This window comes from Lygodium microphyllum, chromosome 11, assembly GCF_053477565.2.
Source record: "Lygodium microphyllum isolate KBCC chromosome 11, Lygodium_microphyllum_v1.1.10, whole genome shotgun sequence".
NCBI lineage: Eukaryota > Viridiplantae > Streptophyta > Polypodiopsida > Schizaeales > Lygodiaceae > Lygodium > Lygodium microphyllum.
In genome coordinates this window covers 78,523,925-78,539,650 of record NC_141145.1, presented here as the reverse complement: position 1 = coordinate 78,539,650, position 15,726 = coordinate 78,523,925, and the positions used below count along the sequence as shown (strand labels likewise).

The 15,726-nt window shown below is 38.0% G+C and overlaps 1 protein-coding gene across 1 annotated transcript in view; it reads right to left on the bottom strand.

The window, feature by feature from the left end:
* Positions 1–15,726, bottom strand: part of LOC148028997 (DNA repair protein RAD16-like) — a 99,127-nt gene that overhangs the window by 48,179 nt on the left and 35,222 nt on the right. Inside the window, exons 3-6 of the mRNA XM_087688514.1 lie at positions 6,741–6,814; positions 6,479–6,563; positions 6,128–6,277; positions 5,794–5,879 (exon numbers count right to left, since the gene is read on the bottom strand). Coding sequence (XP_087544640.1) covers positions 5,794–5,879; positions 6,128–6,277; positions 6,479–6,563; positions 6,741–6,814 — 395 coding nt within the window. The remainder of the gene's footprint in view (positions 1–5,793; positions 5,880–6,127; positions 6,278–6,478; positions 6,564–6,740; positions 6,815–15,726) is intronic.

The following is a 15,726-nucleotide window of genomic DNA, read 5'->3' as shown; positions in this document are numbered from 1 at the left end:
TAATCACAACATTGTCCCTAGCAATTAGTCTAGCATTAAGATTGAAGAGATTAATATCATGCAAAATGATTCTGATGATGATTTCATACTTGCATCTTCTTCTCTTGATACTTCTCAATTGATAGATTCCTTGTTAGGATATACTTAGTATTGGTTGATAATTCAGGGGCTTCCTTTCATGTGACCTTTCACTCCTATCGCAATATGATTGGATCTGTTCATTTGGGTAATGACCTGGCATTAGAGATAGTTGGTATTATTGGCTCTCATGAAGAGTCTTATCTCAACTGGCACTTCTAGATGATGCAGGCTATGTTGTCTCTTTTGGTGATTTCTCATGGAAGATTACTTGTGGGAATCTTGTCATTGCAAATGGTGCTAAGTCTAGTACTTTCTACCCCTTGCTTGTATATGGGTGTGTTGACCATGTTTTAGCAATGGATGTAGTTCCACATGTATCTCTTTGGCATTGTCGCCTTGGGTATATGTCCTTGAAAGGAATAAAAATGCTTACTCATTTGTAGTATCTTTCACCCCTTGACTATAAGTGTTTTGAGTCTTATGATCATTGTTGATATGGAAATCAAACACGTAATACACATAAAAAGTGTGGTATGACATGCATGGCTGCCTTTCGCTCTTGTTCATTCTGATGTATGTGGTCCCATGCCTCGCAAGTCATTAGGTGGCACAAAGTATTTCACTACCTTCATTGAAGACTATACACATAAGGTCTGGGAATACCTTCTGCCTTGAGTTTTGTGATCATTGTTTATATGGCAGGCACTCTATGGATTATGCTATGGTGACAAATACTGGTGAGCCTCTTACTTATGATGAGGCCATGCGCCAAGGTGATAGTTACTCTTGGGAGAGGACCATGCAGTTAGAGTATGACTCATTATAGAAAAATCATATGTGGGATTTGGTTTCTTTGTCTAGTGTGACAAGCATGCTTTGCCATGCAAGTGGGTGTACAAGTTGAAAAGTACCCCTTGACGTCCCAAGCCAGCATACAAGGACAGATTGGTTGTTAAGGATTTCAAGCAAGAATATGGTGTGGATTTTAATGAAGTCTTTTCTCTAGTTGTGAAGATGACTACCCGATGCTTGATACTAACTTTGGTTGCTCAGCTTCACTTTGATCTTTATGTGATGGATGTCAAGATGACTTTTATTCATTGACTTGTATGATGAGATTTACATGGAGCAACCTAAGGGCTTTGCATAACCTGGCAGGGTCCACCTAGATGCAAATTGAGAAAGAGCCTTTATGGCCTTAAGTAGGCACCTCGAAAATGGTACCACAAGTTTGATGGTTTTACGCATTCACAAAGATATTCCCGTAGTGATATGGATCCGTGTTTATACATGAAGAAGGCTCATGATGGCAACCTTATGATTTTGATACTCTATGTGGATGATATGTTGATTGTTGAGAGTACTCATGATGAGCTGGATGTCTTGAAAGGTAGGCTCAAGAAGAACTTTGACATGAAGGATATGGGACAAGCCTCACATATCCTTAGGATGCGCATTACGTGTGATTGCTCTAAGGGGCTCCTTTACTTATCACAAAAGGAGTACATCCAAAAGGTCCTTGAGCGGTTTTATCTACAGGATGTTAAGCCTATTGGTTGTCCTCTACCTTCTCATGAGAAGATTAGTTAGGCTGATTGTCCGCAGTCTGATGAGTAGAAGGCCGAGATGGCCAAGATCCCTTATGTATCTGCAGTGGGGATAGTTTGATGTATGCCATGATAGCCACTAGACTTGATATAGCATTTGTAGTGGGAGTTGTGGCACACTCTATGGCTATACCTAGCCAACAACATTGGGATGCCGCCAAGGGTATCATGAGATACCTAAAGGGCACAAGAACTATGTGCATTTGTTATGGTGGCCAGGACATAGAAGTTGCGGAGTATACTGGCTTTGATTATGTAGGATATGCAGACAGTAGGAAGTCCATCTTTGGCTATGTCTTCACCTTTGCTAGAGGTGCTATTTCCTAGATGTCCAAGGTGCAAAAAGGCATGGCTCTATCTACTACAAAGGCAAAGTATGTTGTAGCCACAGCGGCTTACAAGGAGGCTCTCTGATTAGGCTATCGAGTGGCAGATCTTGGCATTACTAATGTAGTCCCCACACTGCATTTGGATTCTATGAGTGCCATTTAGTTGGCTAAGAATCCGGTCTTCCATGAGAAGACAAAGCACATTAAGGTGTGTTACCACTTTATTAGAGAGGTCGTTGAGAACAAGTCCATTGAGCTTGTCAAGATCTCAACCGACCAAAATCCTACAGATTTGCTCACTAAAAGCCTCTCAGCGGAGTGTTTTGCCTTCCTTAGGAAGTCGATAGGCGTTGGATGAGATGACGTCTTTTCTCATCCTGTTGTACTTATGTACATTTGTACTTTGTCACTTTTCTCTTGTTCTCTCCTCACTAGGGGTGCATTCGTCTTTAAGTGGGAGGAGGTTGGGGTAAAGGCACCTATGCCTAGCTGCCCATGTATTAGTTACACTAACAATATCCACACACCTATACATTGCAGGTGGCGAGTGCCCATCACGATTACTTCATTCTTTATTCTTTCAGTGACATTTGAATAAAAGGAAGGCCAATCACATATCGTGATTGTTGGAGCTCTCACATCTTGTGTCTCTCTTTCTTGCTCATGATCCTTCAACCATAGCTATTGCTTACTCTATTTCCACTTCAGGGCTCACTCCCTTCACAAAAATCAAGATAAGCGTGGTCTTAACCCTATTCTGTGAAGTCAAGTTTTCTAGTTTCCTAAATGTTTGCTATACATGTAAGCAATGAGATCACTTTGCTTGTGCATGTCCGCAAAAGAAAAAATTGATGTTGTGTGGTCTACAAATAATGGGTCTTCAGCTGCAACTCAACTAGCTGAGAAGGCTGATTTGTCTCCTATGGTTTCCCTACAAAAGATCATGGCAAGAGCCTCGAGTAGTGAGGAAAATAATGGAAAGACTAAGGGGGACAAGGGTAAAGCTCTTGTTACAATCGATCCCAACAAAGCCAAGGAGGCAAAGAGTGATAGCAAGAATGTTGGCAAGGAAAATATCCCTCCAAGTACAGGCTGGCATAAAGTGGACCACGTAAGGTTTTGATTAGGCAACTAGCAAGGAGCAATCTAGTCTTTACTAGCATTTATATTCCTTTGGGCAACTTGGCAAAAGCATGACCCTCTCATTTCCATGGATAGAGTATCAAGAAAAGTATCCATTCTCTCCTAGAATACTAGAGAGATGTGTTCCAAAGAAAGACAGCTTGAGGTGGTCTCTTTGATCAAATGTTGCAAACTGGATGTTTCTGAATTTCAGGAAACTAAGCTAGGCCTAGATACACTCTTGGAGTGTTGTATATATGGGGGGTATGGTATTTTGAGCAATGTTGTTTCACATGGTAAGGGTGATGTGTTAGTAGCAGCTAAAAGGCAACCTTGGTCCATCTTTAACTCTGACAACAATAAGGCACAGTGGATGTACCCAGATCTAAAGTTTCAGGTATTATCAGAGATCCTATCATTTGATCATATACCATATGTAAGCTGGTATGCAGTGGTAGAACATCAAAAGGGCCACCACCCTTCAGGCTGAATACAAGCTTCTTGAGGCATGAAAAGTACTTAGCTGGGATCACGATGGCATTGTGGAAAGATCTTGAAAGCCAGCAGCAGACCCTAATAATAAGCAATTGGGAAGCATGCATTAATAGTATCACATGCTTCAGCAACAGTATGGAAGAAAGCAGGCCCAGCAAGAATACTGAAGGCTTCATAAAGAGCTGTGAACAGCACAGGATTGCTGCTCTTCAGGTACATATGAAATCTGAAAGACTAGTATCAAGGGAGACGCTGTCTGCAGCGTGTCTTGCCTCTTTCAAAATGAAGCAAAAGAGGGAGGCACCAGTGATGATCGAAAACAAGGAAGGGAGGGTAATCATGGACGAAGATAGCATCACTGCTGTATTTCAGAATCATCCTCAGCCATTGTGAGCGGACGGTTTGATGGAGGGTTGGGGCGCTGAACATCTTCCAAAGGTGCAGTCCTTTCTGGATTGTATGGAGGAGATGGTAGATGCTGACGTGGCTCTAAATCTCGGTTGTCCATTCTCCGAAGAGGAACTATACCATGTAGCCAAATCAGTGAAGAGATATAAGGCCCTTGGCCCCAATGGGCTTGCCGTTGAGTTTTATTTGTCTGTTTGGGATGTTTGTGCTGGGGATGTTTGTCACTTGCTGAATCATTTTCGAGCTACAGGCTCCATGTCTCCATCTGCAAATGAGGCAGTAATCAAGCTCATCCCCAAGGGAATCCAGAAGAGGATTGCCCATGTTGAATGCCCCGTACTAATTTCTCAAGTCTAAAGAGGATCTCTAAGGACACCCATGGTCTCGACTCTCTTGTACTGGCCTCCTTCGATAATGAAGTGTAAAGCATTTTTGTAAAACTTGGCAAGGATGCAAGTGGCAAGGTATTATCTTGGGTGCTTCAACAAGTATTAAAATCAGGGAGTCTCAAGCTGGCCAGCAACTAATGAGGGCGTGGAAGGAAGTCACTGCCAAGCTGAAATGGGAAGGACTCAGGAGCACAGGGAGGCAACAGCGACCCCTCTCTTTATCTCAGCTTATGGGTGAATGGCCGGTATGCGTTTCAAACCTGCAGAAGTTAATCCTGATCTGCGCAAAGGATTTATTCTTACGGTTTGCACTGCAGGATTGACTAAGAAGCCTTTTTACCTGTTGACCACATCAAAAAAGCAATTCCACCTGACCAAGGAGGACAGCAACTGGCTGCAGCCTGCAGCTGGTTATATCCAGGCTGAAGGACCCTTGAGGCTTGGCCTACTTTGAAGAAGCCTGAAGCAGCAAGCTATGGTCTCTATAAAATATTGGAGGAATGAAAGAGGAAAGCCTGCAGCTGTCATGAAAGAGAGGGCAGACTTTAGGGCCCCTAATGCTCGGTGGCTTTTGGCAGCAGGTGAAGCATGAAGATCCAAGAGCAGCAACGTAGACTTGGAAAAACAGGAAGGCTGAAGAAGGCCCTGCACGTAACTCCCTCATTAACTGGCAACCAAAGGTTGGGTTTGTAAATTTAGAAATAATTCCTTTGCGGGAAGGGATGTGGAAAATGTGCATTGAGTGGCAGGCTTTATGGAACAAAGCTAAAAGTGACATGAGAGAGGTTAACCTCCATTATGCTATGAAATGTTGGTAGGGGATAAAGGCAATATGACTGAAATATCAGAGAGAATCTGGTCAGTGCTGAGAGCACTCATAGCCCAAGAGATATGGTCTGTCAGGAACGAGGCTGTTCATGGAAGCGCTAAGTAGGTGAAAGGGGTCTCGACTCTCGACTCTTAGCAGACCTTAGCAGAGAGGTTTTATGTCTGTGAGCTTTTCAAGAAGCCTGTTTAAAGATGAGCGATCTTCGTTTTACCCAACTTCTGTGAGATGTAAATTACAGTTTTAAATACAAAGGTTAATATTATTGATAATCTATAAATTTCCCATTTTTGATACAATATTAGACTAGCTTTCCCAGAAGCATACATATTGGCTTAACGACCATTCTTTTTAAAAGCCCCTATACTTAAATTATATATTTGATAAAATATATTACTCGCATTACCAAAAAAAAAAATCCTCATTATGACAGGCATGATCATATAATTCAAGCTTCATTGGCGATAAGAATTGATACAACTGAATAGGTTGTATCAGCATTGGCAATTATGATAGTTGAAATGTACACGACTTACGCATTGATTACAGATTGGCTTTCGCTGTAAAGAGCTTGATAATAGCCTTCCTCGTCCTTATCGAAGGTAAGAAAGCGCACTATGTTCTGGCAAATAGCAAAAGCAAGATGCTTCTAGTTTGTTGTATGGCACACTATCTTCTCTCATATCTATGTTAATAGTTATTCCACCCACAAAAAAAAAGGAAAAATGAAGCACAAGAGTTAAAACCCCATTTCTCACCATCATAAAGTTAAAAGTCATTTTAAGTTGGAAAAATTAATAGCATGTAGCACAAGGTCTATAATTTAACATATGACATCACACATATGTGAGCACAAATATAAAATCTTACCGTCGTAGGAGGAATATTTAATTCATTTGTGTGTTCCAACTTAGTCCTCCTAAGAATGATTTCATCCACTAGCTTGGTTTTCAAGAGCCTATTTGCTACTGCTTTCTCAACAGTGTACCGTCTTGAAGAATATAGTGGCCCCTCGATACGCTATTGGCAATTTACATCAGTAGCTTAATTTATGTAGCAAAACCAAGTCAACCTCAATACCAAAGTTTATTAAGGCCTTTACAAAATGATAAAAAATACAACACATCACAAGAACCTCATTACAAATAAAAGAGAACTTTGATGTGATTACCCTTCTCCACCAACTAAAGTGCAAGTAAAGACTATGTCCACATTCATTACATTTATTCGCAAATGTATCGCCATGTAATCTGTATGATACATTGATAGAATATCAAAGCTAGCCACCATGGCACTACATTTGTGACTGGAGAAAACAATAATGCTGAAGAAACTTTGTATTTATAGCATTAGCCAAACCTATGAGTTTCATATTCAACATTAGCCAACAATTTAACACATCTAACCAAATAGCTCAAACAAAATTGTTGACAAGATGACAACATTCTTATTTATAAGTTATGAATACAATGTGTTTGTCTACCTCGGCTCCAAGGATTCGCACGTACAATCCTCACAGTACCTGTAGGCAAAAGGTTTGACCTCCAAAAAGCGCACCTGGAAATATATCAAAATTTAACATGGACTAAATAGGGTGAGGTTGGACACATGGAATATGCAACTTGTGGTATGTTAATCGATTTGGATAATATTAATGCACCAAATTTCTTGAGAATAAAAAGCACCTCAAAACTTGGGGAAGCCACTAAACCACTATTAGACCGAATTATCAAGCAAGATGATCATGATCACAATTGCTTTCATGATTGCATAATTGACAATAAGTATCAACATTAGGAAATGAAAAAGAAAAGGCTAAAATGTTCACAAATAGATCCCCATAAAATTGTACAAACTAGTAATAATTTTGAAAAATCGCAAGAAAATTTCACATGACCACTCATTTGCGCGCGCGCGCGCACACACACACACACACACACACACACACACAGACCTAATACAAGTACAAGCATAGTTGTAGGACTGAACATGGTTTGTACCTTGGGACCCCCTATGAAGGGTGGTGGTCCCTTAGTACATCACTACCCATTCATAGCCCAAATGGTATGACGGGCTACTCTAATAGTTGTTATATCTCTATTGTTCTAGCAATTTGATAATTGACATGGAATAGTTGCCCTTCATTTGATGGTTGATCACCTCTATGACCCATCCCTTCTACCCCTTTACTTATACAACATAATAAATCCCTCCTATGATAATATGTGTTTGTACCTTGAAATACAAAAAAACTTTCCATTTCTCTTCAATATCTCTTTGTAAGGAGATTTTATCTCAGTTCTTAGTTCATGAAATAGTTGAATTGTTCCACAATATGAAAATCATCATACGTGACAGTAATTAGTGGCTCATATACTCACTATTCTACTAGCCATATTTGAAATAATAACCCAAAAATAGTGTACATAACTTAGACAATCTCTTATGATTACACTCTAATAGGATATAAATTGTTCTTTTGACTCAAAACCCTTAACCATGCACACTCTAAGAGTCACATAGACATGCAAACACTAGGCATTGATATAATCTCTATTCAGGATCCCTCACATAGTTTGAATAATCCTTAGTGTTGTATTTATGAACACAACCATAAGGCTGATATCCTACTCTAGCATAATGGCATTAGTGTTACATTGCATTTTAACCTGGCAAAGCCACTACCCCATAGATTTGAACCCTTATCCCTACTAGGGTTAGAACCCTAACTTTTAACCCAAGGCCCTTTATTAAGTCACCCCAGAAATTTGCAATCCCCCCTTTTCTCTTCACTTTGTCGTCCCATGAGTCTCTCCATGGTTTGGTAAAGACACGTTGTGGTGGCCTAGCACCTGCATCCCTAGCCAGAATTACATTGCTCATAGTTGGCCTTTCATGGCACATTGGTCCATAGATTGACACCCCCAACCTTTGGCCCTTGATGAACTGTGCACAATCACATCTTGACATTATATAAGAGGTACATGTACAACCATTTGATCCTTGTAATATGATGTAGTATTCGCCTCTGCTCTTCTTATTCTTTCTAGCACCCAATTGGCTATTGAATATGGTGATTGGGTAGTATCCTTCATGAAGGGTCTTATGAATGGAGCCATTATCTATTATGACCAATGGTCTCTCCAAAGTTTATAAAAGTTCTCTTTGTAATTTTCTTGATAATGGATCCTTCCTTTAATGATGAAGGTTGGGCCCCCAAGTTGAAGCACCATTTAATAATGCCCATGTGACAAATCATTAAAGATAAAAAATTGTGCATGGTTCATGAAACTTTGTTTGTGCATTATCTTTGTAAAGTGTACCTAGGGCCACAAAGATATATGTCCTAACTTCAATTTGCCTCTTTTAGAGAGAACAATGTTCCTTGGAAGGTAAACCCAATGTGTATGTAATGCATGCTTGTGCCATGTTGAACACCGGAATCATGGGTAATAGGTTCTTTATAAAGGGTCACATTAAATTTTGATAAAAGTGAAATCATAAGGAATATATTTTAATAGGTTCTTTATAAAGTGTCACATTAATTTCTAAGTGAGAAAATTGGATACGCAGAGACCCTCTCATGTTATCTTATTCATGAACTATATATATGTGATTTGTTTATAGGGTCTTGAATATGTGTGATTGAGATATTTTTATAATGACGGTAGCCTTGGAATATCAATTAACTCAAAACTTGGTAAAAATCCCTTTCTATCCTTGACAATATAATTAGAGCATGTTTCCAAGTTTAATGGTGAGGGCCAATGATATCAACCAATGAAATCGTGGTAAGGATCCATTTTTGTCCTTGAAAACTTATGGCTATAGTAATTAACTATTCAAGTTTTAATGCATGGAAGGTGTAGACCATGTACATGTTGGGATAAATGCCAATGGCCAAAGGCTAGGTACCCCTTGCATAAGTACACACTATACAAGAATACATAAGTGAATATAATGAAGAATAAGAGGAATTGAGTACCCACAAAACTTCTTTTGTGGTTCCTCCCTTCCTCTATCCCCCCCTCCCCCCCATTACATTGACCTTGCATCCCATTGTCACTTCCTCTCAAGTGATATCAGAGTGGCATCTGTGGAAGCTCATACTTGGAGTAAGGAGTGAAAGAAGTCAAGTTTCATTGTGACATTCTTGCTTTTTATCTGGATTGGAAAGAGATACAAGTCCCATAATCAAACTCCAATTCAAGTCAAGTACTTGAAGAGAGCCATTGATTGCTTAGTTCGGGGTCTACCATACACAATTTTGAGGTCTTTGGGTAGCAAATAGTGGTTGGTTTCAAGAAAATTTAGTTGGTTCTTGGATTTCTTGGCAAGAGATTTGGAACATATGTATTGATGTATGCAAGTATGAGGGTTTCTTATTCTTGGAAGTAGGGGTCATTTGAAGTAGAAAAGCATGGGACCTACTTGCTATTTTGAAGCTCAAGGCTTGATTGTGTCTATGGATAGAAAAGAAGAAAGAGAGATAGAGTTGATATTTTGCTAAGATAGCTAATGTATTTGGCCTCTACTACTCATTTCCAAGAGACAAGTTGTTCAATCCACTTTTTTCCATGTCTTTGTTGTTCTAGAGAGCTATATGGTATTGCTTTGATTTAAAAATCCTCTCTACTATTAGCCTCAGCATTAAGTTCCATGTTTACACTATTTTTTTTGAGATACATAGCTAGAAAATTGAAAGAAATATTTGCAAAAAGAGTTATTGGGATATTTTGGTATTGCTTCTCCAAGGAGTGTTCAACATGGCACAAGCATGCATTGCATATACATTGGTATATATAGAGTGTTCTTAGGATTCCAATGTAATGCATGCTTGAGTTCTCGGGATATTTTGGCATTGCTTTTTACCATTGGTTGGCCATTGTTGTGAGCACTCAATTTTGTAGTTCATTGGTCTTCTTGGTTGTGAAATTGATACTATTTTGATTGCTTGTTGGTTTGCACATATTGTAGTTCTTTTTCTTTAAAAGTTACATTGCTATATTGAGAATTTGGATGGCACAAACTTCTCATATTGTAGGGAATAGATCTATAATGTCTTACTCAAAAAAAGGAAAAGCGACTCTACCAAATGCAAAGGAGGTAAAGAAGAAATGGAAAGAGATGTATGGGATTATGTTAACTCTCTGAAAAATCAAATTAATTTAATGTAAAGGATACAAATGGTGTTGTATATGGAGTTTGGAAGATATGTGACCTTTATGAGAAGCAAAGTGTTGCATCATAGGTTTAGGATGAGATGCCATCTATGGGATCTAGAGGCTAAAAGGATAGAGTGAATTTGTTGTGTAATCTTCAATGAGGAGAAAATACATGAATATCTCATAAAGATCATTGAGATACATAGGGTGGTATTCCAAAAAGGATAGACAGCCACCATATGAGAAATAACATGTTCAACCTATTCCACATGATTCAAGGATTGGGTAGATAATAAATATTGAGATAGATATACCTCAACTAGATGGATTCCCTCACATACAATATGATAGAGAATTGGGATATCCAGACGCTCAATTTGAGCCTATGCTGAGATGATCTACAATATTGTTTTGACCACAAAAGAGGTACACTCTATCTCTTGGATTATTTGATTGATGTGATAGATTGTTGGAGAGTCCTCATGCTATTCTAATGTTTTGATCGTGTATGATAATCATAAGTGAAACAAGGCTATGTAGTTAGAGATGGACTCTTTGGTTAATAATGTTACTTGGTTGTAAAAGAACTAGTTACTCATATCCACAAGAAATACATGAAACGAACAAGAAAATATGACAATAGCCTAATGATCATAGCAACCATAACTAATGCTCAGATTTCATATGAATGGAGTACAACAGTGAAATTGTAATTGGTAGCAAGGAACTAACCCCTTGCAATGGTGGAGTAAGGTACTCACGCCTTAGCTATTGTGGGAGGTCCAAAACAAGGAAGCCTCAAGAGCAAGATTTGATTAATTGGAAAAAGGTGCCCATACTTGCCACACTTTCCCTTTTATAAAAAACCCTAAAGGCTAACCATAATTTTAAGGACTAAGGCTAATTATCCTTACATTACAAGCCATCCCCTCCCAAATAAGCCTTATCCTCAAAGCTTAAGAGCTAGAAGAGCATAAGAATGAATCATGTGAGGAAGAGTGCCATCATGAAGTATTATGGCTAAATATTCACCACAAAGTCATGAAGAATCTAGCTCAAGAGATAGGTTGCATCAAAAGCTTGAAATCACAAAAAGCTTACATGTTGTCCTAAATAAGGTAGTTGAAGAAAAAAAGCCATAACTTGAGATATCCATGTCCAAATTTAGCATATGAGGTATCATTAGAAAGTAGACTTTGATAAAAGTTTATTCCATCCCAAAAAATGTCATGTTGACTAAGTTAGGGAAATTTAATTTGCAACAGAAATGTAATGCAACAACCTATACACTATCTTGAGATTGAAATGATCTCACTGTTTTGAAGGATTCTTGATGTCTTGTGAAAGGATGATTGAATGCATGTAGGGTAAGTATGAAATTAGTGCTTGAAACGAGTCAAAATGGAATGTCACAAAGCCAAATGCCCCCTATATCAAACAGATAACCATCAAAATAGACATCATATCTAGAGGTACCTATTGTAGAAAAATAATTTTCATTGCCTCTAAGATCAAAAGGAAACATGTCTTCAATAGGTAAAGTGACCCTTACTTGATGTAAATTGCCTTCATCATAGTCATCCTATTATGAGCATATGAACCTTTGTAATCTTAGCCTTGTACTTTATTATTATCATTAGCCATCCATTTTTCACCATACTTGAAACATAATCCTTTAGAACACATTTCCTCAAGAAATTCATTTGAAAGATACTTTCTTCGAGTCGTTTGTAAAGAATTTGTACTCCCACTAGTAGGTCTTATATAATCATGCTTCCTTTCAACTATGCCTTAAATTGGTACCTTCTTTTTTTACATGAATGGTGGGGTAAGTTGGAATCTCACTAGACAAAGAACCTCTTTTTTAAGGATAAAAAGTAGAAATATCTTTTCTATACTTTTGGCTATATCTTTTAGAAAGATGAATTGCTTCATGTATATTCTTGGTCTGCATTGCTCCACCCTCCAAAGAAAGATGTAAGTCAAGCTCATAAATCTACTCGTTCAACTTTGTTAAATTTGTGATTCCTTATAAATCTATGGATAGATTCAAGAACATGTCAAAATAATCCCATACGAACATTCCCCTTGTTTCAAGTCATACCACTTTCTTTACAAATTTTCATTTTCCATAGGAGATACAAACACATCAAGGCATTACCTACTTGAATTCATCCCAAGTACTTGATCTTTTACATATACCTCCACCAAGTGTGGGCATAACCTTCAAGATGAAGAGCTGCATAGTAAATATTGGCTTCATTGCTCTTAAGGTAGAGTGTAAGGTACATTTCAAGCTTACTAATCCATTTTTTCCATTCTACATGTGAAGAATTATCCCCTTGAAATTGGAGATGTTGTAAGTTTATAGATTGTAATTGGGCTATCCATATGCTTGTTGTCTCCAAAATTCTTTGTTCCATGAATTTTTCCTGTGATAGGGCTGCCCATTTTGGTTGCTACTAAAACCTTGATAAGAGAATTGACCAACGCCATGATTAGATGGCCTTTCAAGTGAGTAGCACTCTCTTGGGGCTTGATCATACATGCATCTACATCCATCATGTATATGTTCAAGATTAACTTCCTCTCTACATGGCATGGTAGTGGGTTGAGGGTAAAAGGACTTATAAAAGGATTACAACATGTTTCTCTTCATCAAATCTTACATAATCTCCATGCATAGAGTCGTTCTTTTGACTGTATTAAGGTCTACATTTATTCTTGGGCTAATATGTGTCTCTAAGTTTGGGAGGTTCTCCCTTCTAAAAAATAGACGAGTCAAGTAGTGGAGTGGAATATGGATCTTTTGGGGGATGGAATGGTACCAACAATAGGCATTGCATTTCACTTTCCGAACCCTTGATAACTACAATTAGCTCATTAAACTTACCCTCCATTGACTTATTAAGCAAGTTTATTCCCCCAAGAATCCCCTCATTCATGTTGTTCAACTCCTTTGATAGTTGTTGGTAATTACTAGAGCCTTAAGACACATGATATTTTGCTTTCTCTAGATGATTATGCCAAGCATTAATTGCACTTGTATCATCATCATCACTTGGGTGTTGGTTGAGGAATATATTAGATCCATCAGGTTCATATTGATATGTTTTGACATGCTCATTGATTATTTCTAGAATTTTTTCATTTCTCTTATTCTTGGCCATACTTGGTAGGTCTTGTCCATGGTGACCAATAGTCACAAAATTTGTAATAAATCTTGATTGCAATATCCAAATTTCTTGTATGGGTCAAGGTATTTTTACAAATTCATTCCGCCCAATCTCGACAACCTAAATACCTTTAGGAGTTATTTTTGGCTTAAACAAGGTCCTCTTCCAATTATGATCATTTTTCCATTAGAATTGCACATGCATGTTCTAGAACCAATATCAATAACATATCCAAAACTGTACATGACCTTGTTTAGACCTTGTTCACACCTATAAAGCAATCTATAAGTGCTTTTTTCCTTGCCAAACATTGTCGAGCACTATAAAGCTATCTATAGGTAGCATATACCATCTGTAGTAGTAAGTTACCAAACGTGATAATATTACTTCAAGTACCTATGCCAACCTGTAATGCCATGTAAATTGTCTGAAAATACCCTATTTGACCTTGTTTAACATTGTTAGGCTGAAAACCACTTGTAAAACCTATGCTATAATAAGGGAAAATTGAGATTCCACTTTGGGGATGAAAAATAGGGCCTAATCAACTGTAATGGTATGGTCTTCACTCCTCCACAATGATGTACCTATATGAGGAATAAAATGATAGGATGGGTACCTACATGGGCTCCAAGACTTTGGGGTGTGCAAATTTCCTCCCTAAGCCTCGGGCTGTGTACCCCTTTAGAATCGTTGATATGAGGGAGGGTCACCTCTCATTTTTCTCACATCTCACTCAACATCAAATTTTCCTTGTGGTTATCATAGACATGGCAAGTATATGCTAGTCTAGTCAAACAGGTATGATGTGCATGGGCTGAAATAAATCTTTGATCTCTTCAATGAGATGCAAGTGTCAAGATGAAAAAAAGCTCAAAGTAAGAGATGGAAAATGGATAAGAGTTTTCCCTTTAGTAGTGACTCATTGCTTTATAGATTGTTTCCCCACTTACCATCATAGGATTCTTTCCAATTGTATGAACAACAATCAATCTAATAAATTAAGATCAGTGTTAAGAACTGAAGGGAGAGAAATGATCCATTCAAGCATCAATAATCCACTGAAATTTATTGATATGATTGATGGACACAAGCAAAAATCATATCAACCCTAGGGTAGGCACTATATGCTTTTTTCAAGAGGGTAATTAACTCTTAATCACTCTCTTTAGCAAGTGGAGATGGATTAACAATTGGAGAAAAATAGAGATTAAAGAGAAATATTCGATTTACTTGTTCAATGTATAGGAATAGTGTTGATGGAGACCAATCCAATCAATATCCCATCACAAATGATTAATAATCCTCACTACTTTGTTGAAATAGTGATCAAATCTAGTGATTAATCCAAGCTCTTGATTAAATCCTATTTTTTTAGGTACCTTGAATGGTGCATGTTATCCAACTACTATCTAGGATGATAATGTCCTTCCAATCTTATGTTAACCTTTTTGCGAAGAATCCACAAGAAGTGGGAAACAAAAAGCTATGGAGTACACAGAGGGAAGCCAAAGATTAAAAAGTAAGAGGCACAAAAGTCAAGGAGCATTCAAGAGTGATGTTTTGAAGGAATAATGACTATATCTAGTTGGCAAATATTCAAAGCCTGGAAGAAGAGCACTCATCAACCAAAAAAAAGACAAAAATAACATAGTAGCATCAGGCACTCTAGAAAAAAAAGGAATTAAGAAAGAGGACCAAATAAATTTGTAAAATCATTTTCAAGCTTCGGGCTCACTCTTGTGCAATTTGTAATTAATGTGTACTTAATGGCTCATGACAGAGTGAGTTTGGACAATTAGATGGGACACTAGGCTTGAAGAGCAAGCATAAAGAGATTATAGGAAGTGTACATCTTGAGATAAGAGGTCACCCAAGTTTGAATTCAAAGGCCACATATATATGGTGGAAAGCTTATTGTAAACCATTCATATGACTAAAAACAGGGCTTATCTCTTTTTTCTTTACTATTTTTGCTTCCATCTCTATGTAGCCATCTCACACTTGCAAAATTTTTGAGAGATAGGAGAGCTCGTGAGCTTGCACTTGGTCTTTACTGCATTACTCCATCACTTTCCCTCACCTTCTTGGGATCTTCCCAATTTGTGGGATGGAAAGGTAGAGACTG